The following is a 25,590-nucleotide window of genomic DNA, read 5'->3' on the forward strand; positions in this document are numbered from 1 at the left end:
AATCAGGACTATATAACTAGACCCTGTCTCACCTAAACGAATAAATCAATGCCACATTAAAATGTTTAAAGTGGGCCAGGCGATGGTGGCGCACACCAAAAGTTAAAGTGTAGCCCCCAAGGCAGAGTCAAAGAGAAGCTGTTTGTATGCTATCATGTTTCCTGTGTGCATTCTCTCATCGCCTTTGAAGGGAGTTCATTGTGAACAGTTATGTCCCTTCAGTAACACTTCACAAGACAATACACACATTTGACATGTGCCACATGTGAGCATTCTTCTTCCAGAATGGGGTCCTCCAGCAAATGATATTGTAGCTGATGAAATCACATGTGGGCGATCATAAACGATAGATCAGGCCAACACAAGTCAGAAAAAAAAGATGTACAGACCACACTGATGCCACTCGAAATAGACTGACAGATTTTAATTGTTATCTTGTTGCCTCTATTGACATTTTTAAAAAAATCAAGTCACAGCGGTGTGCACTTTACGCTGTGACCATCATAAGCAAATATGAAAAGAAGCAGTCACAACAGATGGACCGATGGTTGCCCATCAGTCCGACATCATCTCACACAAAGGACCAATAAGAGACATGTGAGTCAGTGGAACAGAGTTTCACCAGGGCTTGAATGGCAGCTTTTGCTGGTGCCTGTGATTCAGTTTGGTCAAAGTTATAAAGCTTTTAGGTCAGCACCAGAGAACCAGAGAAGTAGAATTAGATATGTGTTGCTATGGAAACACCTATCACTAACAATACCAACTGATTTCAATCTTTTGGCTAGAAAAGTGGTCTTTGGTTCCCACTTTCTCTGCCTTCAATTCCTCATCTCTCATTAACAAGTAGAAATGCGTTCTGTGCTTGGTACTCAAAAAAAAAAAAAAAAACTGTTCAGCATTTTAAATGACTGATTCCATGAGTGGCAAATTTGGTCAGCTGGATTGACTGAATGCAAAGGATGCCGTACCACAGCTCTTGACATCATCAGGAGAGCCACTACACTTCAGAAGTCTTCCCAGGGGGCTTGAGTGCCCGCCCCGCAGGAGATGTTACATACTGGGTTGGTCTCTGCTGTGGGAGCAGTGTGGAGCTGCCCATTCACCTTTGCTAACAGCTCAGTATTGCTTTATTTTCTGGTTGTAACAGTTTGTGCTGGGTGCGTGACCTGCATTGCCTCCCTGGGATTTATTTGTGTAGATCAGAAAAATCTGAGCTGGTAATTCAGCTGGGAACACAGGTCAAAGATAAAAGACATCTGGACTGGGGTGAGGGAGCACCAAGCTTGGGGAGCCCTCCGGTTGGTTCTCTAGAGCTGAGCCATGTGTCCAGGTGAAGGGCAAAGCTTTTCCAGGACAGCGCGGACTTCATCTGGATTGTAGTTCCAAGGGCCAGGTTTACCCTGCAGAGAGATGAGTCAGATGTCATTGGTCCCACCCTACATCGCATGTCACGGCTGGGGCTTGTCCGAGAGATCTGGGCTAATGATATCTACATGGGAATTGTCAATGCAGGCAGATGCAGCCTTGAGGTAGGTCAGGCCACTCAGGGAAATTGTGGAGAGTGGCACCAACGTTTCACATGAAGAGTGGGCAGGGAGTTAGGAGGGGGGCCAGAGGCAAAATGACAGAGGTTTAGGAGAAGGGGACCAAACCATAAGTTCTTGCAACCTCAGCCTTGACACTGATTCTTTCCATTCTACAGAGTGCCTCTGGCTCTCCAGACCCGCTGTCCTTGCTCAGGCCTCTTCATCCCAATTTGGGAAACTACAGTACTTTCTGTGCTCGGTCCCTGTTCCCTTTGTCCTCTCTCCACAGACTCCAGTGAATTTTCTAAAGTGCAGATCTGATCAGATCATGCCTCACCTGTTCAAAACCTTCCTGTGGCTCTTCTTGGCCTTCAGGGGAAGATGAAATTCCCTGGTCCAGAACCAGATCCTGGTCATCTAAATGATTAATTCCCTTCCTCCTCATGCCTTGCCCTAATGTGCCTCACTCCTTACCCACCTGCTTCCGATATTCTCAACCAACTTCTCTCCTCACAATGGCTTGCCTGAGTCCTCGCAGCTCAAGGCACAAGCCGGCCAGATCCTCAGAAAAGCCTGTCCTTCCCCCAGAAGCCGGAAACCTGAAGTCTGAGAGCCAGATCAGTTCTGACACCCCTGCTCTTTCATTTGCATGGTGTCCTCCACAGCTCCGGTGTTCTGACAGAATCGAATTGTTGGGGATTCAGAGACTTGGCTCATAAAGTAAAATATTGACTCTGACTCCTCAACAGAAAAGCTTCCCTGACCCCTGCTCTGGAATTGTCCAGCACTTGGCTCAACCTTACCCCCTCCCCCACCTCTCTTTTCCTATTCTCTATATGGAGCAAGTACTCATGGGGTCCAAAAGGAGGTATGAGAACCCCTGAAGCTGGAGTTACAGGTGGTTGTGAGCTGCCCGACCTGGAAGCTGGGAACTGAACTCAGGTCCCCTGGAAGAGCAGAACAAGCTTTTAACTGCTGAGCCATCTCTCCAGCTGTAACCTTGTTTTTTGAGACAGGGTCTCTCTCTGGTCTGGGGATTACCAATTAGGTTAGATTTCCGGCCCCAGAGCCCCAGAGATCTGCCTGTCTGCAATCTTGGCATCAGTAACGATATCTGTGTGCTGGGACTGAAGGCATTCACCACTGCCGCCCCATCCCAGTAATGACGCCTTTGTAAGAGATGTCAACCCAGGGCACTTCCCATCTGTTTCCAGTCCCTAGCACTGGAATTCCAAGGGCATGTCCCTGGGCTCAGCTTTTCCACCTGGGTTCTGGGTACCAAATTCAGGTCCCTGTGCCTGTGTGGCAAGCTCTTTAATGGCTGATCCATCTTTCCGTCTCCACCGCTCTTCTTTGTATCTTTCTTAGCCTCCAGACTACGGATACCTTTGACATAAGTCAGGGGTCATTTTAAGTACGTTCTCTATTTCTTGTACCTGCACAGGGCCTAACCCAGGATAGGGACTCAGTGCCCAGCTTGCCTCAATAGTGCCATCAAAAGATGAGGTCTCAGGGAGAAGGGAAGATGGGTCTTCTACTGTGACTCTTGCCCCCTGGGGCTCCATCTGTAGGTTATTCTTTGTTTTACCGGCAGGCCATAGAGCCAGCTTGTCATCTGTGTGGCTAGGCATCCATGGTCTGTTCTCAAGGTTTGAAATCCCTTCAGAACTACACAATTTAGCGTCTACCCTCTGGGTAGGCTAATGGTGTCTGATGGGTCATGGCTATGATTACCCTCTTTACCCTAACCAGGCAGAAACCTTGAGGGGTAAATGTTTGCTATGAGGCTGGCCTGACTCGGTTTCCAAGTCATTTTCCTGCCTTGTTTCTGGCTTCTGATCACCCGGTCCTTCTTAGCAGTGACAGCTCCAGAGCCTTCCTCTTCTGCTTGCCTGGGGACCTTGGGCAAGCTGTCCCTTCTCTGAGCATCATGTAGAAAATGGAAACATTTTCCCACTCAGCTTAAGGCCAAGGGCCACTGAGATGGCTCAGTGGGTAAATGTGCCTGTTGCCAAGCCGGAGGACCCGAGTTTGATTGTCAAGACTCACCCGGTGAAAAGGGAAACTGACCCCCCAGGTTACACTCTGACCCCCACACTCACAGCGACATGCATGTGCCCTCCTTCACACATGTGAGATCAATAAAAAAATGTAATTAAAAAAATTAAAAATACAGGCTGGGCATGGTGGTACATGCCTTTGATCCCAGCACTCGGGAGGCAGAGACAGGTGGATTTCTGTGAGTTCAAGGCCAGCCTGGTCTATAGAGTGAATTCCAGGACAGCTGAAGCTAGGTAGAGAGACCTTGTCTCAAAAAACAAACAAGCAATAAAAGGTAAGCAAGAAGAGATAAGGACTAGGCCAAACTCTGGATGCCGAGGCAGCCAGGAGGTTGCGGCCCTAGTCAAATGCTGGCGTGTGCGTGGGCACGCTTCACTCTGCACCGGGTGGAGACCAATCGCATTTTGCAGAAGAGAAAACCGGAAGGTTTTGAGGTGAAAGGACTTTGCCCAGGTCACATGGTGAGAAGTAATGGAGTACAGCTCTCCCTGGGCTGACATCCTCTTCTGCCCCCGTGACACCAACTCCATGCCCTTTCCCAGACCTCTGATCCCAGGCCACCACCTTGTAGCAGATCCTGCCCTCCTGGATGACATAGAGCCTCTCGGGTAGAGCTGCGTAGAGTTGGCTGCTCTGGTTCTGCATCGTGTCCACCACCACAGGGCACTGGGGACGCCTGTCCAGCAGCCGGTGTGCGGCCCGCAGGCGGTCCTGGAGGTTCCGGTGCTGACTGATGTCCACGTTGTTCTTAAAAGCCCAGCCATCTGCAGGAGGAAGGGTCGGCTGCAGCCCCGTGGATGCGACATGCAGTTCCCACGGTCTAAGTCCCACCCACTTTTAACAGAAAGCTCCACAGAGCAGCGCCCCATTAGAAATTGGCCAAGTCTCCTGTCAGAGGCGAAAAGCAAGGCCACACAGGGGTCACCAGAATTCAAGTGCTACCTGGGATACTGACTGACTGGCAGGGCAGGCCTCGGGACTTCAATGAGACATAGTTGGACAAAGTGTTAGTGATCATTAGCCTACATTTGAGCCACTGGGGGCTGTGCTAGAGGAAGAGTCTGTCTAGGGGCCAGGGGGAGTGTAGCCCGCGCCCAGGATGTCAAGGTTGCTGGTGCCTGAGCTGCATGTAGGGGCAAAGGTCAGAGCAGTGGTTGTCCAGGTGTGTGTGTGTGTGTGTGTGTGTGTGTGTGTGTGTGTCTCCACTTCCCACTGGAATTCCCAGCCCTGCTCTAGGCCATAGAGGAACGGGCTCTGAACTGTGTGTTTTCACAGCCTTCTCCGTGATTCTAACGTACAAGACAGTTTAAGGACTTCTACTTGGAGTAACTGAGCAGCGGTGGCGCTCGCCTTTAGTCCCAGCACTCGGGAGGCAGAGGCAGGCGGATCTCTGTGAGTTCCAGGTCAGCCTGAACTACAGAGTGAGTTCCAGGACAGCCAGGGCTACACAGAGAAACCCTGTCTTGAAAGACCACCACTGCCACCACCACCATCAACAATAACAACAACACTTCTACTGTGGAAACTAGACAACCTCCCTCCCCTCACTATTTCTCACCATGGTGTTCTTTCCAACATACAAACCTGTTGGCGGTTGTTTTCTACCCTCCACCCGGGTTCCAAATAAATCTCACATGGAGGCTTATTCTTAATTATAAATGTCCAGCCTTAGCTTGGCTTGTTGCTAACCAGCTTTACTTAACGTATCCTGGCTATCTTTGGCCTCAGAGCCTTTTCTCTTTCTCTGTTCCTGTATACCTTTTCTTTTCTTCTTACCCCGTGTCTGGCTGTGTGGCTGGGTGGCTGAGTGGCTGGCCCCTAAAGTCCTTCTTTCTCTCTCATTCCTTCTTTTTTCCCCATATTCCTCCTTCTATATATCCTCTCTGCCTGCCAGCCCCACCTATCCTTTTTCTTGCCTTGCCATTGGCCGTTCAGCTCTTTATTAGACCATCAGGTCTCTAGACCATACAGGCACAGTAACACAGCTTCACCGAGTTAAACAAATGCAATGTAAACAAAAGTAATGTATCTTAAAATAATATCCCCAACACAAATCTGCCCTCGTCACTCTCCTGCCTAGATCTTTTGATGGGCCCGTCACCCTCCAGCCCGATCCCGGGCTTCTTAGTGCCTTTCGGCTCTACACGTGAGCGCCTACAGGAAGGAGGAGCTGTGTGTGTGTCTTGTTTCATTCACTCTTGCTGGGTCCAGCATGAGCTTGAGCAGAGACTCAGTGCTGGCTGAGTATGGCTGAGTGATTCTGCAAGGCAGCGGCTGTTGCTCTACTCTGAGGCAGAGAAACAAGTCTGAGTTGACTGAGGTTATATGACCGGCATATGTTAGAGCAGGAACTACACCCAGACTTTGGCTACAGACTCCTGAGCCCCTAGGATTGGTGGACTCTGGCTCTGCACACTTTCTTTCTGAAGTTCATGTCCAGTTCTGTCTGTCTCACAAAAGCAAGCATGTCAGAGCAGGAGGTGGGGAGGAAGAACTGTCTGCGGGTGGGGAGCAAGACACAGAGGTGACATCGTCAGGACAGCGCCAGGGAGCTTTTCCCCAGTGGCTCAGGTGGACAGGTCTGGGTTCTGGAAAGGGTGAGACTTGCTGGGCCTGACTTCAGGAAAAGTGCAGCAGGCGTGAGAACCAGGAGTTGGTGCTGGGGGTGATCCCGCCCCTACGACAGCTAGCAACTTGTTCTTTTGGAAACGCATGCGGGCCCTCTAGGACTCAGCTCCTCCGAGTGTGGTCCCTGGGCCAGCTGCCCCGGCTCTACCTGACCACACTGGGGTGGTGTGGTCCCAATAGGATCTCCAGTAACCTTATGGAAGCTTGAGAAGTGCCACCCTAGGACCTAATCAGCTCTGGCTAAGCTGCAGCTGCCATCTTGGAGACTGTCAATGCCCTAATGCCCTGTCTCTTCTCAGCTAGGGAGATTATAGATCTCAGTGGACTGCCCAGGGCCTACCTCTCACAAAGAGATTCACTGTGCCTTGCGCTTGAGCTCCTGCTGTCCAAGCTGTTCCTAATATATATATATTGGAAAATGTTATATATATATAGTATAATGGAAATATATTATCTTGCCTTGCCATTATATATATATAATATATATATTGCCTGCACTATATATATAATGGAAAATTTTGAATATACATAAAACTACAGGGAAGCGTAGGCTTGTCCCCATGCACTTATTACCCCACGACATTTTAAGTTGTCCCCCAAATGTGAATGAGAACAGAAGCTTCCTTGAGTAAGAGCTGTCCTATAGCAGTGTTCCTCTGAGTGTGGTCCTCACACCAGTGACAGAACCATCACTTAGAACTCAACCCAGTTCTGTGAAGGCATCTGCTTCAGCAAGGCCCCCAGGAGCGTGGGGGCTCGCCAAAGTTTGGTGAGCTACGATCCAGATAGGCCATAATGTCTCTTTGATCTTAGGATATATCTGAATATAGCTATAGGGCAGCCATTTTCATTTGTGACACCTCACATCTCAATGCCTTGAAAATGTGCTCAGACCAGCTGCCCTCCCTAGAACCTCCGCTTATCTGTGTTCCTCTTCAGACTTCTGCTCTGCGTGCCCTGGCTGCAGCAGATCAGGGAGAGAGAGGCAGAGGCAAAGCCAGTGCGGGGCTGCCCTGGCCCTCCCTCCTCGTCTCCCCCCCCCCCCATCCCCACTATAAGATGGGCTTGGGGGGTGGTTGAAAGAAGGGGGTGGGAAGAGTAGAGGCAGAGAGTCTTCTCGTACCTGTCGCATGAGCTTCTTCGATGTAGATGATGAGGAAGTCTGCCGTGGAGGCAAAGTCGTCTACGAGTCTCTTGAATTGGTCAAATTTCAGAAGAAACGAAGGTCAGGTGCAGCTGCCAAAATTCAGCACCAGCGGCCTTTTGCCTGCAGCAAAGGGACCATCAGGAGCTACGTTTCCTTTTGCCTGTAACGTATTCCCTGCTGCATTCAGATCTGTTCCTTCTGTCCCTGTGGGGTGCATCCTGGGCACAGCGTAGAGCCCAAGCCTAGACAGCATGGCCAGTGGGGGCTGAGGCTGGCTTTTGCCCCCGAGACCAGAGGTTTCGTTAGGGGTTTCGATGACCACTGTAGATGCTAGATGGTAATTACAATAATAAAAGAATCCCTTCCCCCTCAGACTGCAGTTTATAAGGTAGGCAGATGTCCATCCTCTATGAGATGTGATTCCTAGTATTCAGAGTGGGTAGTTACCCCCCTTTTTTCGAGACAAGGTCTCACTATGTAGCACTGGCTAGCCTGGAACTCACTATGTAGACCAGGCTGGCCTTGAACTCAGAGATCAGCCTTCTGAGTGCATCACCATGCCTGGCGGTTCTCTCTCATTCTCAGGAAGCATCTGAAGCTTATGGACTTGCTTCAGCAGCACCCACACACAGCAGGTCAGCAGTGAAGTTCAAATGGACACTGGCTTCTGGACTTGCACGTCAGTGCTCTTTCTATAAAAAGTACCCCAGTTTCCTCCTTGTGCGCAATGGACATGATGGTGCATGTCTGCAGTGAGCTGGGACGGTAGCTCGGCCGTTTAGAGCACTTCCTGATCTTGCACAGGTTCTGTTCCCAGCACCCACATTAGGTGGTTCACCACCACCAGCAATTCCAGTTCCAGGGATGAGGCGCCCTCTTTTGGTCTCTGCGGCACCAGGCACACGGGTGGTGCACACACATACACACAGGCACACACACATACACAGTAAAAAAACAAAAAAAAAACAAGTCTTCAGAGAACGCATACTTTACAGGATCGTTATGAAGGTTAAGTAAACCAATGCCAATGAGGGCTTAACCTGGTGCCTGGCACAGATGAGATGCTCAGTAGACGTACGCTATTGCGAGGAACTGGTGTCTGCTCCTTGAGCTCTGAAGTAGTAACACAGTGCAGAGGGCGTCCCAGAGGGAGCAGGGATGGGACCCTGCTGCAACATGAAATCTTCAAAAACGAAGCTGGCGCTGCCAAATTTGCTAAACAGATTCCTCGTGCCTTCTGTGGTCTCTCAGCACCTGGCCTGGTGTTTTAGTTAGGTGCTGTTTAATGCCATACTCCCCTAAAGCCCAAAGATACTGAAAGGGTGAGAGCAGGTCCCCAGAGTCACCGCGCAGCTCCGTGGCTTTGCGTGGATCTCCCATCTCCTCCAGACCGAAACGCTCTCAGCCAGGAGCACAGAAGCGGAGACGGAAGCTTCCCCCTCCTGCCTGCCCAGCCTTCTCCACACTGGGCACTGCCTCTTCTATTCCTGGGTGTTCCGGGGACCTCCATGGGGTAGAGGCTGACTGACAAGGAGCCTCTCCCTCCAGGTCTCTCCCAGTCATGTGCCACATTGCACAATGTCAATGGCAGTTCATGACGGGGACAGCACCCTGCCACGTGACTCTGGGGAGGGGTACCCACACTAGATCCCACCTTTCCTGTTCAGTGATCTTGCCCCTTCTGGGGCAGAAAGTGGCAGCAGTCACTGCGGGAGACAGAGGGCACAGCCGGTGATAGAAGACTGAGTCTCAGAGGACGTGTCTCAGACCTTCAGAAAAAGGCTGCGCTTGTGTGGGCTGAGGGTTCAGGTCCTCCGAGCTCATCCGTTATCCCACAAGGCTTGACAACTAACTGTAGTTACAAGGATGAAAACATGGCGGGACATAGTGGTACAAGCTGGTAGTCCCGGAAGTGAGGAGACTGAGGCAGGTGATGGCTGTGAGTTTGAGACCAGTCATGTCGTGAGACCCTGTCTCACGACCCCACCCTCCTAAAGATGAAATCATGAGGAATTTCATTCTAACTTCTGCAAAATACTAACTCCCAAGGGTGAGGCCCTTCTGAGTGTGGGACCCTGTGGGAGTCCCTGGTCTTAAGCCTGTCAAGCCAGCTCTAGGCAGGAGTCTTCTTAACTCCTCAGCCAAGGCTAAGGAGAGCCCTGGGGACCTACTTCTGTACCCTGAGGTTTCTATGGCTGACGCTGAAACCCTCTTGAACCCTTGTCTATTGGAGACTGGCTGGCCCTGCACAGTGACATGACCTATGTGAACAACCACATCTCCCAGGCTGCTCCTTGCCCCTGAAGGGTTTACACTCATCTCCCCATTTCGAGCACGCTTCACATTCTACCTATAAGCATTTATTCAGCATTTACAGAATGCCAGGCTGGCCGCCACTGGCAGACGTCAGTACCGAAGGAGGCCATCAGGAATCTGACTCCACGTACAGTGAGGTTTGTTTCGCAGGGAGACTGGTCACAAGCAAGTCAACAGTCAGTGAGCGTTGTGAAGCTGTGATAGTGTTAGGAAAGAGATCATAAAGGAATGGCCCCCTGCAGGCAGGTGGGGCAGGGAGAGCCTCTGGAGAGCTGCCATTCAACGGGAAAGGTGAAGGACAGGAATGACCCAGCCCTGGGGAAAGGAAGAAGGGCATCCCAGGCAAAGCGAGTCAATGGACAAAGTCCTCGAGGAGGGACAGAGCCCAGTTTGTTTAGGGACCTGCAATACCACTGTCTGGAACCTGGCAGGGGAGCACCAAGGGCAGAGTTGGCACAGACCGCAATGGGCCAGAGCAAGGGCACTGGGTTTTATTCTAGCCGCAGCCCTGGAGCTATAAGGCAAGGGTGGTGGGTATATGCTATGATTCTTACCCGCCTGGTTCCTTAGTCCCTTTTCTCATTTGGAATTCTGTGTATGACTGACAAGACAGTGCCCGGCTTTGCTATGTGGAAGACAGAAGAAGCAGGTATGATGCCCTCTGCCCAGCAGCTGGGGTCGGGCAGCATCTCCATCGGTCTTTGATTCTGGAGCCACTGAGATAGAAGAACTCACAGCCTGGTGGCGATGCTCAGGGATGGTGATGGACAACTGTGGTGACAGCAAGATCTGGTCTAAGTGTTGATGCTAAAGATGCCCCATACCCAAGTCTCCAGAGACCTTTAGTCTTGGGGAGCCCAAGCTCCTTCTTATATGTTCCTTGGCACTCACATGAGCATGGTGTGTGTGTGTGTATGTGTGTGTGTGGTATGTGTGTGGATGTATGTGTGTGTATGTGTGGTGTGTGTGTAGGTTTATGTGTATGTGTGTGTGGTGTGTGTGTGGTATGTGTGTGGATGTATGTGTGTGGATGTGTGTGGATATGTGCATGTGTATATATACACACATGTGTATGTGTGGTATGTGTGTGTGTATATGTGTGGTGTGTGTGTATGTGTGGTGTGTGTGTAGGTGTATGTGTGGTATGTGTGTATGTATGTGTGTGTATGTGTGGTGTGTGTGTGTATGTAGGTGTGTGTGTGTGTATGTAGGTAGGTAGACAGATGCCTGTGTGGAGGTCAGAAGATGACCACTTGCAAGAGTCTATTCTTTCTTGCTCCCACCTGGGTCCTGAGGATTGAACTGAGTTTGTCTGGTTTGGCTACAGATGCTTTTACCCCCTGAACCATTTTGCCAGCCCACAAGTTATTCTCTGACCTCCACACATGCATCATGGCACACTTGTGGAACACTTGTGGCCCACACACATATACATATATGCACACATACATATACAAATGAATTAAAATATGTAATGAAAATTTTAAAGGAGACCAGAGTGAAGTCTGTTGCTTGCAGAAATCCCTAGCTTCATGTAGCCATCAGATTCACACTTGAGAGGCATGCTGGCTGTTGTGTGGAGTGGGCGGGTTGGGGGGCACAGCTGGACAGAGAAGGGGAGCCTCAGCTAATGCACAGGCGGGGACAGGCAGAACTGAGGGACATGCTGCTAGCTGGTGGCAGAGGGCTCCTCGGCTGGCTCCTGCTTCATGTCATCAGTTACACATCTTCCTGTTATGCACAGGATTTGAAGCAGCTTGCACATAGGTTAAAATAGCAAATAGTGCCGGGCGATGGTGGCGCACGCCTTTAATCCCAGCACTCAGGAGGCAGAGCCAGGCAGATCTCTGTGAGTTCGAGGCCAGCCTGGGCTACAGAGGGAGATCCAGGACAGGCAAAGCTACAGAGAAACCTTGTCTTACAAAAAAAACCAAACCAAACCAAACAAAATATCAAGTAGTAACCAAGGGACAGACCATGGCCGTCTGAGAAGTGTGGAACAGGAGGGCGGACGGCCGAGAGGCTCTGGTCGCTCTGCCCTTTTGAAACCAGCTTAGTTTTTGGCAATGCTGGAGATCGAACCCAAGGCCTCCAACATGTTTAACAAGAGTTCTACCACTGGGCTGTGTCCTGGCTACTGTGCATCCATTGTAACAGAGCTGTGCACTTGACTTTGCTTGTTCTAGTGGACGAGAAAAAGGAGACACACAAGTCGTTATAATTTCCGAATATGGGGCCAGTGAGATGGCTCAGAATTCAGGGTGCTTGCTGCCAAGCCTGACCCCTCGGTTTGATTCCCAGAGCCCACATGGTGGAAGGAGAAAACCTGCTCCTTTGAGTTGTCCCCTGACCTCCACATGTACACTGTGGTGTGTGCATGGGCACATGTGTACACACACACAAATAAAAATAAATAAATAAATAAATAAATAAATAAATAAATAAATAAATAAATAAATAAAACCAGCCCCAGATTCTCAGCCTTCAGTGTGAGGGGTGGACACACTGGTTTCTCTGCAGACACAAAGGCCTCCTTGTCCGGCTTGCAGACTGTTTTCCTAGGCGGCCCTGGGAGGTCCCAGAGTGGGGCCTCGTCTCTGACGGTTGATTGCATGATGATTCCTCACCACATGACAGGGAGGCCCAGGCCTTAGCAAGGGAGGCTCCCTGCTTAGCAGGCCAGGCCAGTCACTGACAAGCAGCTGGTCACTGGACTGCAATGACCCTAGAGAGGCACTCTTCAGATAAGAAAGGTGCTTTCAGGTCAGGACCAGCTCAAAATGTTAGCCGTCTGGAATTTTGCTTTTAATGGGCAAAAATTCAACAGGCCCCAGAAGGGACAGGACCATTTGTTTACTTATCAGACAGTGGTCGTCATGGTGATGAGTAGCCAGGGCAAAGTCTACACTTCGCGCCATGCCGACCTGGCAGCAGAGAGAAGGAGGGGTGCCCATGACTGGTGCCCTGCTAGTGTCCACAGGCCACAGTCCACACTGTGAGGGTGTCAGGTAAGGACTCCAAGTCAGGTCTGCTGTGTTGCATAAATAGGAATCCAGTTGCAGAGCGCAGCCGGACTGGGCTCATGTTTGTGACTCCTGGGCCAGCATGCGAGCCTCTGGCCCAGGCTCTCTCCGTAGAGAACCCCCTTTTATCGATACTAGGTGATGTCTCCTCTGTGCACTTGGAGAGACCGCAGATCCAAGTTTGTTCTGTGCATGTGTGTGGTGCTCAGGAGTGTGCACATACTGTGCGTGTGTGTCCTTGTTCAGGGCCGTGCAGAGGCCTGGAGATGGAAAGAATCTCTCTGAGGCCCCAGGGTCCCATTCGACAGGAAAAAGCAGGCCAGAAGCACAAGCTCTTGCCCCCACTCCACTGAGAACTGCTGTGTGACCCTGAAAGGGTTCTTTACAACTCTGGTCCTTTGCATCTAAAACTGTGACAGGGTTGTTTAGATTACATTATCTGTAAGGACTCACTCGCCCGGCCTCCCATTCTGTGCCTTGAAAATGAGTTCAACTTTCATATCCAAAGCATCCTTCAGAGTGTTTCAAAGGCCTGGGAGGTTTCTGAAGTATTATGGGATGTCTTTGTAATTAATAACTATTCAGAAAACCTTCCAGAAAGGCACAACCCTGTCAGGAATGTGTGTACCTCCGGGCAGGAGAAAGGACGCCCTCCAGCTCTGGTCCCTGGTGACCTCAGAGGCCTCCCCTTGTACCCAGTTTCTACACGTGGGAACTCAACCGCCCCCCCCCCCATCTCTCCTGCTCTGTTCCCTGATTCTTGTCCTTATCTGGCCCTGGTTCCAGGGCTGCTAGGCTGCCAGCTCCCCAGTGTCCTCCTGGTAGCTTTGCCCAAGTCACTCAGGCCCAGGTGCCTTCTCTAGAACCGTCTTCTCTTCTCCAGAACTCCATCTCCTCTCCCATTCTCTCTGTCCCTCTGGTGTGCTGGGGCAGAGGCCAATGACATTCATGTCTACTCACCAGTGCCAGTGACTTCAGGGCACACTGGGTCAATGTGCTGAAAGTCAACTCCATTTTTTAAATGAAGGTTAGGAGGTCTATCTCAGCTCCTCACATTGTTTGCTCTCTGATACAGCCCCAGGGCTCAGGGACAAACTGCACACTCCTTTTTCTTTTCTTAAAAAAGGGTTTGTTTGTTTATTTATTTATTTATTTATTTATTTATTTATTTAGTGTGTGTGTGTGTGTGTGTGTGTGTGTGTGTGTGTGTACATGTGTCTAGGTGTCTGCAGAGACCAGAAGAGGGAGGTGGATCCCACGGAGCTAGAGCTACAGGCAGTTTTGAACTGCCCAGCGTGGGTACTGGGAACCAAACCCAGGCTTTCTGGAAGAGACAACCATTCTCAACTGCTGAGCCCTCTCTCCAGGTCACCACGTCCCACTTTCTTTATTTTAATCAGGGTCTCAGGTACAACGCTCAAGGTAGCGTGACCTTGAACTTGTGATCCTCTTGCCTCTGCTTTCTGAGTTCTAAGATTACGGGTTCCCGTCACCGTGACTGATCTGTTCTTATTTCTGTTCTGAGGATCGAACCCACAGCCTTGAGCATGCTAGGCAAGCACCCCACCACGGAGCCATGTCCCCAGCCAGTAGTTTTTGATACAGTTCTCATTATATAGCCCAGGATGGCTCTGAACTCCAATCCTCCTGCCTCTGCTTCCCTAGTGCTGGGGCAACAGGTCTTTGCCTCCATGCCTGGAAAACTGAACTCTTGGTAACTAAGAGTGGACAGGTAACTGATACAAGAAGTTCCGGGGAGGGTGGCTTCGGGGGAACTATCTTCTGATGGACACAGCACATTGTTCTGGTCCTCCAGTGTCTGGTACACAGTAGACACAGCACAAAAGCTGCTGTTCCCATGTCTTATTGTCAGCGCTCGTGTGCTGTTAGCTGGAGAAATTAAGGTCCTTTTCATGCTATAATCTAAAATCATTAATGAGGAGAGAGAGACTTGCCCTTCCTCTCCTACACTGAACATTCTCCTTCTCAGCCTACACAAATCATATCCATTACTTCTAAACACACTTCCTCCAGGAAGCCTTCCAAGCCTTGCAGGAAGTCAGGCCCTCCCTGAGCTCTGTATTTCGCAGGAACATTGAATTCGCTTGTTCTGTTCTCCTATGCGGTGGAGCCATAGAGCCCTTGAGCCTAGGAGCAGGGTCTTGCCTGGGCTCCTGATGTCTAGCTGAGGGTCTGGCGGGCAGGGCCCGCTCCCTGAGAAATGGGAGGAAGAGGTCTGATCCTGAGTCTGACTGGCCACTCACTCACTCACTCACTCAGTCAGCTCAGCCTCTCAGTTCTCTCCATTCCCCTTCTAGGACAGGAGACACAGTTAGGTCAACATTTCCCAAAGGGTGGTGTTGGGAATCAGCCGCGGCTCAAAGGCTTTCCTTGAGGAGAGAGGACTGTGTGGGGGTGTCACAGGGGTGGGGGTTATTTTACAGATCTGCTTTGAAGCCTCAGAGCCTCTCTGGACCTGCCACAGACCCACTTGTCCCGTGGCGTCACAGGAGCTAACACGGGACGTGGGGGTTTCCACACTGGTGTGCCTGGGGAACTCTACGCAGTGAAGCTTTTCTGAGGCGATTGGGTGCCAAAGAACATACTTTGAAAAGCACTGGGTTATCCCCTTGTCTTGGAGCCCAGGGGGTTAACTGAGTCAGACACAGCTCTTCCCCCCCACCCCACCCCACCCCGCACCCCCTCTACCCAGAAGCTCAGCTGGTGGGGAGCAGGAGCCATAGGAACTGGGCAGGAAGTAGCAGTTCTTAGAGGGGAGGGGCGGGGAGGGAAGGCTGGGTCCAGCAGGGAGAGAGCATCTCCCTTGATATAGCCACCTAAGGTGGAGTCTCAGAGGATGAGGCGGGGAGCTGGGTCCTGGTGCAGAGGGGAAAGTGGCTGGCCGCACAAAGTGTTCCAAACCATTATGTAAGCAAAGGTACATGGAAGCCAAGCTCAGGTGGGCAAAACCTCACATGGGTCTATTGGAGTCAACATGAAGGAGTCTTGGAAATAGCGATGGGGTGAACATTCCAAGCTTGACCAGGGAGGACAGTGAACACCAGGCCGAGCCCAGGGCTCCTCTGAATGCAGATGTGTGACGCTGCAGGGGCTATGCTGGGTGATCTTAGGAAAAAGTGATCTGGCAGCCGTTAAGTGGAGTCTGAAAAGGATCTCAAGTGGAAAGTTCTGTCGAGGAGAGGAGCAGAGAGGACCAGCCAGGGTTTCCTGAACCCAAACAGACCTATGGTGGATGGGGAAGAGGACGGAGGACTGAGAGATCTTCAGCTGCTGCCATGTGCCCACATCGGACATGGAGCACTAGAGTGGGTTGCAGCTAGGGTCCCCTCCTGTGGAATTTATAGGCTAGTGAGGGTGGCAGGTGAAACTTAGGAACCCACGCATAACTGCAAACCTTGAATGTTGATAAAGCAAATTTTAGGATGCTAGTCAGCCTAGAACAAGGGTAACCTGGGGAAGTCAGGGCTGGCTTCTTGCAGGAAGTGGCACTGTATGTCAGACTGGAGGCTGCGAAGGAGTTCATTAGATAAAGACGAGCTGCCTACATCCAGGGGCTGTAAAGCCAGAGTGGATGGCTTGTGAAATGAACCCTGGAGAGAGGCCAGCTGAGAGAGAAAACCTCAGAGAATCCCACTACTCAGCAGGAGGCCAAGAAGCAGCCCGAGGGATGGTAGAAAATTTGGTGTTTTCCAATCCACTTCTCCACCCCACCTGCCCCCACTGCTCCAAGCCCCTGAGCCGAAAGAGCCTGCTGACCTTGAATGAAATCCCAGATGTTGCACTCTTGTCCCGAGAGGCAGACCACCGTGCAGTTGGGGGCCAGCCCCCCATACTCAGCCCGGTCCTCGAGTCTCTGCCACCGGACCTTCAGGACGAACCAGAAGTACTGGATGCTGAAGAAGGTTGGGACCCAGTTGTCGGGGGAGAATCGGGGATTCCTGGCCATCCCGGTCTTTTGGCCCATGGCCAGGATGTTCTGCTTGACTCTCTCTGGGAACAGTATCATTAGCACCTTGCCCACAGCCACCTCCACGGCTACCTGCAAGAAGATCCCTAGCCGCTTCAGCCATAGCCCTAGCCAGGGCAGCCCCATCTCAGCAAGGGGTAGAACTGACTCGGAGGCGGATGTAGGCAGATGGACAGACAGAGAGGCCCCAGCCAGACAACACTGGGCGGAGCTGGACAAAGGTGCAGGGCATAGTAGCCAGCCCTGACAAGAGGACTGTGCCAGATAGGACAGCAGGTGTTTGCCTTGCAGTCAATTGGATGGAAAATTCCAAACCACAGGCACAGAGGTCTCTTTAAGTTAATATCTTCCCAGGTTCTTTGTTACTTTTTGAGAGATGCTTGGTTTCCCTCTGGGTGATTTTTTTTTTTTTTTTTTTGACAAACACTTGAAAAGATTACATTAAAAGGGACCTTGTTAAATCATAATGAATTCCACTATTTTGTACAATTAATATTGTACAATAGAAAATAATACATTTTTTAAATAACAAAAAAGGGACCCTGTTAAAGATCTCTTGCTGCGGTGGTGGCACACGCCTTTAATCCCAGCACTCAGGAGGCAGAGGCAGGCGGATCTCTGTGAGTTCGAGGCCAGCCTGGTCTACAGTACAAGTATTAGGACAACAAGGGATACATAGAGAAACCTTGTCTCAAAACAAACAAAAAGTTGAAAATGCATTTAATGCAGTCAATCTATCAAGCACAATAGTAGTATATCACTTAAAATTAAATTACACTTATATACATGTGTATGTGTGTGTGTGTGTGTGTGTGTGTGTGTGTGTGTGTGTGTGTGTGTGTGTATGGCAGGGGCCATGAATGCTGTAGCACAAGTGTAGAGATTAGAAGAGAACTTTGGTAGTCAGTTCTTGCCTACTCTGTGGGTCCTGGGGATTGACCTCAGGTCACTGGGCTAGGCGGCAAACACCTTTACCCACGTACATCTTGGCACCACAGTAAAGTTAAAACCCCGAAGTGGAGCATTAAAAGTTCAGCAGTGTCTTTACTCTGGGATGAGGTACTGATCCCAGCTTTTGATTTTTATTTGTGGTGCTGGTGACTGAGCTGAGGATCTCGTGCATCCTAGGTCAGTTCCACCACTTGAGCTACACCCACAGCCCTGTCTTCTGCCCCTGCTGAAGTCAGGTGTCCATTCTCTTATTGAGTCTTAAGAGTTCTTGGAATATTTTACATAAGATTCTTTTTCAGAAATGTCTTGCAAATGCCTTTTCCCAGTCTAGGCTTGTCTTCTTGTTCTCTTGATAATTGTTTCTTCCTCCTTCCTTCCTTCCTTCCTTCCTTCCTTCCTTCCTTCCTTCCTTCCTTCTTTCCTTCCTCCCTTCCTCCCTTCCCTCCCTCCCTCCCTCTTTCCCTCTCCCTCCCTCCCTCCTTTCTTTCTTTCTTTCTTTTTTCTTTCTTTCTTGGATAATTGTTTTTCATTTGTTTGTGTTTTTGAGGCAAAGTCTCCCTATGGAGCCTAGGCTGGCCTCTCTACCCTTGCTTCCCAAGTGCTGGCATTATAGGGGTGTGCACCATACCTAGAAATTATTGTATCTTTATAGTGAATCTTAAAGTTAAATAACATTAGTCCTCTGATTTTGTTCTTCTTAACTATTATGATGACTATTTGGAGATCTTTTTCTGCTCCACATAAAGTCTAGAATCGATTTGTGGATACTGTATCAGCAACATAACTTCTTGGATGTAGCTCTAGGGTGTATTGAATCTGTAGGTCAACCTGAGAAGAATGAAAATCTTGGCAGCTGTGTCTTCCTGTCTCTGAAGATGGAAGACACACTGATTTCAGCTCTTTGATGTCTTTTGGCAGAGTTTTGTAGATCTTGTTCACGTGTCTTCAGGTTTATTCTAAGTTATTTTATTTTTTGGGTGCAAATATAAATGATATTGTGCTTTTAATTTCATTATTCAGTTATTTGATGATCTTAATTGTCAATTGAGAGAATCTAGGATCACCTGGGGGGGGGTGCTCTAGGTTTTCCTGTTGAGGTTATCTTGCTTGCATTAAATGAGGTAGGAAGATCAGCCCACTGTGGGTGGCGCCATTCCCTGGCTGGGATCCTGGACTGAAAATGGAGAAATGGAACTGAGCAACAACATGCATTCATCCTGTTCTCCTTCTTGACTATGGTTACAGTGTGACCAACTGCCTCAAGTCCCCGCTGCCGTGACTTCCTTATCATGATGGACTGTAACCTTGAGCTGGGAGCCAAAATAAAACCCTTTCTCCTTTCCAGCCATGATGTAAGTAACACACACACACACACACACACACACACACACACACACACACAGAGAGAGAGAGATAGATCCCTAGTCTGTGTGTGTGTGTGTGTGTGTGTGTGATCAAGTGCGTTGCTGCCATTATTGTTTTGAATAAAAAAGTCAAACATTTTGCTTTGCTCTCACTTTCTGCTGTTTTTTTTTTTTTTATGTAAAGCTGAGGTTTTTGCTGACATTATTCTCCTCTATTAAAAAGTTCTTTTGACGTTTCTTTCAATATGAACCATGGGCAACAAATTCTCTCAGTATCTGTTTGCTTGAGAAATTATTTCTTCTTCATTTCTGAGGGATAATTTCTTTTAAATATGCTGTCCTTGTTTTCTTCCTAAGGTGTGAATACGTCACTGTTCTGTGTGAACTGTTTTCCTTGCTCCTTTAAATATCTTTACCTTGAATTATGCCTGTAACGTATGAGGTGGTGGTGGCGGTGGCGGTGGCGTGTGTGTTTGGGTGCATGGGTGGGGGCGGGGGTCACATGGTGTTCACGTGGCGGTCAGGGGACACCTGTAGGGGACAATTCTCTTCTTCTGCCGTGTGGGTCTTCAGGTCGCCAGGCTTGGTGGCGAGCAAAGAGCCATCTCACCAACACTGAATTTGTCTTTTATTACACGCCATCTTAACAATAGAAAGATAGTATGTTTTCTCATTCAGCCTAGAAAAAGCTTCTATAAAATTCATGTGTTTGGCTGCTGGAGACATGGCTCAGAGGTTAAGAGCACTGGTTGCTCTTCCAGTGGCTCAGAGTTCAATTCTCGGCAACCACATGGTGGCTCACTGCCATCTATAATGAGATCTGGTGCCCTCTTCTGGCATAGAGCACCACAAACAAAATAAATAAATCTTAAAAAGATTTTTAAAAATTCGTTTGTTCTATTTTAAAAAGAAAATCTAAAACTAGGCGCAGTGACACATACCTTTAATCCCAATACTTCAGAGGCTAAGGTAGGATTTTGAGTTTCAGGCCTGCTTGGGCCAGTCAGGATCTTAGTGACCTTTGTCCAAAAAAAAAAAAATTATATATATATGAAAAAATAATAAATCTATCAATACCTCAAGAAAACTAAAGTCAAGACAAAGCTTCATTAACTAGAGAACTAATCTCAAAACCCTGAGTAACCTTGCTTCAGAAATTGGTCAATTTAATTGTCAATTAATAAATTCTATCTAGGAGCTGAGGAAATGGCCCAGTCGGGAGAGTGCTTTCCATGTAAATATAAACATAATGTAAATATAAAGCTCCAGAGTTTGATCCCCAGCGCCCACACAGAGATACCAGGTGTGGTGGAAGGCACTTTTAACTCCAGCATTCGAGGCAGACACATGAGGACACCTGAGGCTCAGTGGCCACTGGTGAGATCCAGTCCAGTGGAAAACCCTGGCTCAAAGGAGGTAGATGAGGAGGTGTGGTGGTATTGTGTTCCCCAAAATATTGTGTACTCTAATAAATTTATCTGGGGTCAGAGAACAGACAGCCACTAGACACAAAGGCTAGAAAATGGTGGCACTCACACCATTAATCCTAGCATTCCAGAGATAGAAATCCCTCTGGATCTCTGTGAATTCAAGGCCACATTGGAAACAGCCAAGCATGTTGACTCACGCCTTTAATCCCAGAAAGCCAGCCTTTAATCCCAGGGAGTGGTGGTAGAAAACAGAAAGATATATAAGGCGTGAGGACCAGAAACTAGATGATTTTGGCTGGTTAAGCATTCAGGCTATGGAGCAATACAGTTCAGCTGAGACCCATTCGGGATGAGGACTCAGAGGCCTCCAGTCTGAGGAGACAAGACCAGCTGAGGATCCGGCGAGGTGAGATAGCTGTGGCTTGTTCTGTCTCTCTGATCTACCAGCATGGACCCCAATAACTCGCCTCAGGTTTGATTTTTATTAATAAGAACTTTTAAGATTCCTGCTACAAGGAGGGCTCAAGAATGACACCTGGGATCGTCCTCTGGCCTCACACATACATGTACGCACACTTATACATGCACCATGTGCACACTTACATATAAAAAAAGAAAAGTATAACTAAGGGACAGCAAGGTGTCTCAGCAGGTACAGGCACTTGTGTGCGAGTCTGAGGACCCGAGTCTGATTCCCCAGAACCCACGTAAATGTGGAGGGAGAGACCCGACTCCACAAAACTGTCCTCTGACTTCCACCCATGCACGGGGAGTGTGTGTGCATGCACTCACCCCAATAATAATAATTACGAAGGATAAAGTTGGGCTTTTTGAGACTTAGTCTTACTATGTAGCCTCAGTTAGCCAGAACTTGCTGTTGACTGGGCTGACCTTGAACTCACAGAGATCTGCCCATCTCTGCCTCCCAAGTGTTAGGATTAAAGGCGTGCACCATCATGCCCAAAGATAAAGATTTTTTTGTTTTGTTTCTTCGTTGTTTTTTGTTTTTAGTTTGTTGTTGTTCCTAAACATCTGGAGTCCTTCCATTCCCATGATCATCTGTTCATCATCATGTCCCTGCTTCTCAGTCTGGGGGGGGGGGGGCTATGAGGGTGCAATAAGCCAAGGAAAGTAGAGGACTCTGGATTGTCTGGGATGTGCTTAGTTCTTTTGAAATAGGGTCTTCTGTATCCCTTGAAATTCTGGTGGTCCTGCCTCACCTCACTGGGCCTGGGGTTCCAAACATCACCACATCTGGTGCTGGGGATTAAACCCGGTGCCTTTGCAAGCTAAGATGGCACTCTCCTAAGGGAGCTGTGTGCCCAGCCTCTGTTTGAGATTTCCTATTAAATTAGCATAATAAGGGCTAGAAAGGGCAGGAAAAACTAAACCAAAGGCTCAGGATCAAGATGAGATGCCACATCTGTTGACATTGGGAAGTAGGAGCCCTTTATCCACCGGAGATCATCTTTTAGTCCAAAGTCTCCAGAGCAGGACATGATGGCACACTCCTGCAATCCCAGTTATCAACAATAATTAATAAGCAGGGTATGTTAGAAGTCAAAAGGGAAGTACCCTGTGTGGCGAGGCTAAAAACACTGGTCTCCTTGTGTGGACTGTGACTCAAGTGTCTGCTGGTACACCTCTGCAGACAGCAGCAGCTCCGTATAGACCCTCTCAGTCTGTGAACAGTTAACTGTGTGCACAGCCCTGGGCTGGTACTGGCCACCCAGAGAATACAATCATTCCAGGTCTCTGTTCTCAAAGTGTTAACAGGTTGGCAAAGATGTGAAAACAGTAGCAATTCAGGCGAGCATTGCCAGGGCCCAGGGCAGGCCAGGGGATTAATACAGGAGGAGAAGGATGAGGACCGCGGAGACATTGACCAGGCCCAGGCAGGAGGCTGGCCACAAGGTCGCTTGCCAGACCACTCCAATGTTGCTGAGTCCTGCTGTTTCCGAGGTGGCTGTCAGACGCCTGGGCGGCACAGCTGAGGGAGGCCATCCCTAGCCATCGCCCACGTGAACAGTGATTAAAAACTCCTTTTATTCACAAGCCAGACTGCTATGGACCGTTCCTCGCTGGTTAAAATTTCCAAAGGAACCTCGAATTGGTGTTCTATTTTTTTTTCCTTTCCTCAATTATTTTTCATTGCTCTGTTTTATATTTGCATAAGGAAAAGGTGTTAAGTAATGAGTGAAACACTCCCGAACTCCTGAGAATGCGCCCTACCGGTGCCTGTCTCTTTAAGTCCCACGAGATGGGCGGGACCCGTCTCCCAGGGTCTGGAAGTCATTCCAGGGCTGCGCTTGCTTTAAGAGAGGGGGCGGGGCTCTGCCCGGAGGAGGCGGAGAAATCCCCTCCCTCCCCCGGATCTCCGGCTTCCGGGAACCGGCTGGAAGGCCACTAGAGCTGAGCATCCCAGGCCCCAACCCTCCCTGGACAGCTGGACCCTCTCCCTGCGAGGTGAGGCCGTCGGGGCTTCTGGGCCAGTTGGGGAATCTCCTGCCCGCCCGGGCCCTTGCTGCTCAGCACTCCCCCTCCCCCAAGTCTGCCTGTGCATCCCCGGGTCCCTGACTGCAGCAGGGTCGCCAGCCAACACTCAAGCGCTGCTAATTGCCTGGCTCTGCGCTAAGCTCCTTACACGCACTATCTTATAGAATGATCTAGACACCATCATGAACCCATTTTACAGATGAGGAAGCTGAGGCCTCGAGGAGCGCACACACAGCAGAGAAGCAACAGAATCGGGACTCAAGCCCAGGTCTGTCTGACCACAGCATCTGAGACCTAAAACCGGCTGCACTGGAGTGTCTTCCCCATCACCCCTCCCAAATCCTAGGCTCCCTTCCACTTGCTCCCATCTCCAGGTTTCACCTAGTCCCCAAATATTCACACAGTGAGCGACCCCTGCAGCCAGGCTCTTCTGTGTTGATATGGGGCCTCTTGTAACCCACACTGGCCTCACCAAGTAGCATAGGATAACCCTAAACTTCCTGATCCTCCTGCCTCCACCTCCTCGGTGCTGGGATTACAGGCATGCTCTAGATTTTGCAGGTCCTGGGTCTTGAACCCAGGACTTCCAACATGCTAGGCAAAGCACTCTCTCAAATGACCTGCAATCGCAGCCATTCCTTTATAGCAGTTTTATTAATAGCTGATGCTTAGACGTAATCCTTATATAAACTATCAGTCCCCACTGAAAATAGGCAAGGGAAAGCAGTTGTGGCCAGGGAGATTGCTCAGCAGGTTATAGGCAACTGTCCCCAGGCATGGTCAGAGCCCATCCTGAGACCCACACGGTGGGGGGAAAGAACTGACTCCCATCGCCACACAAGGCAAAGACATGTACATACATTTTCAATTTTTAAGACAGGATCTCACTATGCAGAGCAGGCTGGCCTTAAACTCATGGAGATCTGCCTGCCACTGCCTCCGAGTGCTACGGTTAACTGTGTGTGCCACTCCCCGCAGCTGGCTATGAACTTTTCTTTTGGTATGATTTCTTGCAGATTGTTCCATTTTCCTAAGCTTATTTACTTCTTCGTTTTAGACCCCTGGAAATTCTCTTCCTCACCCCTGGGAACAGAGCCTCTGGCTGAATGGCAGCTGCAGATGACTTGCAGTTTGAAGGTATGGCATTTGGGTGCCCACTTTTATCTTACAGCCATAGCGTCTGCTGCCCAGGCAGTGGATTTCATTATTGGCGCAGAGGTTCAAGGATCTTATGTCAGACTTTGTGGTAAGAGGCTGTTGTTGGCCACACCCAGGTTTTTCTAATTTGGCCAATCAGCTGCTTATTTTTCTCACAGAAGTCTTCTGATTGGCAGCAGACATCGTGGACTAGGCATAGCCCTTGCCTTGTGTTTTCTCAGCGCTTGCTATACGGACACTGTTGTAAACTTCTTGGGTGAACACTGCCACAACCAGAATTCTCCATCTTGTATTTGAGCACCCAAAAGAGCTCTTCCAGAGGACCTGAGTTGGGTTCCCAGCACCATCCATATCAGCCTGTAAATCCAGTTCCAGCGGATCTGGCGCCCCCTTCTGACCTCCACAGGCACCTGCACACAGGTGGCCTACACTCACCCGGACACACAATCATACACACATATAAAAACAAGTATCCAGCTGTCTGTCACCCCCTCACCATCCCATCAGGGCAGGGTACAAGGACGCCTTTGACCCTGTGTGGGTCTAAATTATAGTCCTGCCTTCCTCGGCTCCTTGTTTCCCACCTCACTGGGAGTGGAAGCTTGGAAAACCAGGCTCCACTGACTACCTCTGATCTTTTCATTGTCTTTTTCTTAGCTCATGTCTTTTCCCACTCTTCCCCTCCACACGGGACTTGTGACCTCATAGAGTCCCAGCTTAGAGCCTTTGTGTCTTCCAGAGAGTTCGCACGGCTCCTCCTTGCTTTCTTCAGACCTTGCTCCATGGAAGAGCCCTTCATTGGCCACGCTGTCTAGACATACAGTGCGAGGAAATGCAAGCATTGTGAACAGTGTTTGCAAAGCCCCTGTGAGGAAGAAGACAGTTGAACTTCTTCTCTCTCTCCAGAGAGAGAGGCTAAAGGTTGGCCTATGTTCCAGATCACAGACTGGCCAGCAGAACTTGTTAGCTCAGGGTGACGTGAGAGGAGGCGGCCGGCGATGAAGATGATGCTATAAAAAAACAGTGTGAAGGACTTTGGCTTCCGAAAAGAGCACGTGGTACTGAGGATGGCCCGGAAGGCTGTCCTGGGGAAGAATGGTAGATGACAGGGTGGAGCTCAGGAGCCTTCTGGAAGCCAAAGAGCTTCAGATAGGCCAGGGTGTCGGGGCGGAAAACATTACTGTTGGAAACCACCCCATCCCAGCCTTGCCCAAGGGGCTGAAGTTGACCTAGCACAGAGGAGAGTAAGTGGGCCATCGTGGAATACACACCTTACACTCCAGAGGACGCCACCTGCTGCCAGTCCACATGTGCACACTTCCTTGTCTGCTCCTGGGTCCTTCTCGCTTTGTAGACCAGGCTGGTCTGGTACTCACAGAGATCCGCCTGCCTCTGCCTCCCGAGTGCTGGGATTAAAGGCCTGCGCCACCTCCACCCGCCTGGCAGTAGCCTGCCTCTTCAACAAATCGTAGCTTTGATTTTCTGCATGAAATATTCATGGA

At 49.7% G+C, this 25,590-nt stretch overlaps 2 protein-coding genes across 5 annotated transcripts in view; one reads left to right on the forward strand and one right to left on the reverse strand.

Annotated features, from left to right (window-relative positions):
- Positions 1–397: 397 nt before the first annotated feature.
- Dio1 (iodothyronine deiodinase 1) lies at positions 398–16,908 on the reverse strand. 2 transcript variants are annotated; one of them, XM_028890333.2, is made up of 4 exons: positions 16,479–16,905; positions 7,339–7,482; positions 4,152–4,351; positions 398–1,400 (listed from the first exon to the last, which is right to left on the reverse strand). In XM_028890333.2, the coding sequence occupies exons 1-4, from the start codon at positions 16,813–16,815 to the stop codon at positions 1,308–1,310; spliced, it is 774 nt and encodes a 257-aa protein (XP_028746166.1). In that variant the 5' UTR covers positions 16,816–16,905; the 3' UTR covers positions 398–1,307. The 2 variants fall into 2 exon arrangements, with proteins under 2 accessions (XP_028746166.1, XP_037058677.1); XM_037202782.1 differs by lacking the exon at positions 398–1,400 and adding an exon at positions 2,059–2,201 and having other exon boundaries at positions 16,479–16,908.
- A 5,876-nt stretch (positions 16,909–22,784) lies between these two features.
- Yipf1 (Yip1 domain family member 1) overlaps positions 22,785–25,590 on the forward strand; it is a 33,699-nt gene continuing 30,893 nt past the window's right edge. Inside the window, exons 1-3 of one of the 3 annotated variants that reach the window (XM_037202784.1) lie at positions 22,785–22,900; positions 23,095–23,198; positions 23,988–24,067. In XM_037202784.1, coding sequence (XP_037058679.1) covers positions 24,037–24,067 — 31 coding nt within the window. In that variant the 5' untranslated portion in view covers positions 22,785–22,900; positions 23,095–23,198; positions 23,988–24,036. The remainder of the gene's footprint in view (positions 22,901–23,094; positions 23,199–23,987; positions 24,068–25,590) is intronic. The other 2 variants (XM_037202783.1, XM_028888313.2) reach the window with 2 other exon arrangements.

The sequence above is a fragment of the Peromyscus leucopus genome, chromosome 2 (assembly GCF_004664715.2).
Source record: "Peromyscus leucopus breed LL Stock chromosome 2, UCI_PerLeu_2.1, whole genome shotgun sequence".
Lineage (NCBI taxonomy): Eukaryota > Metazoa > Chordata > Mammalia > Rodentia > Cricetidae > Peromyscus > Peromyscus leucopus.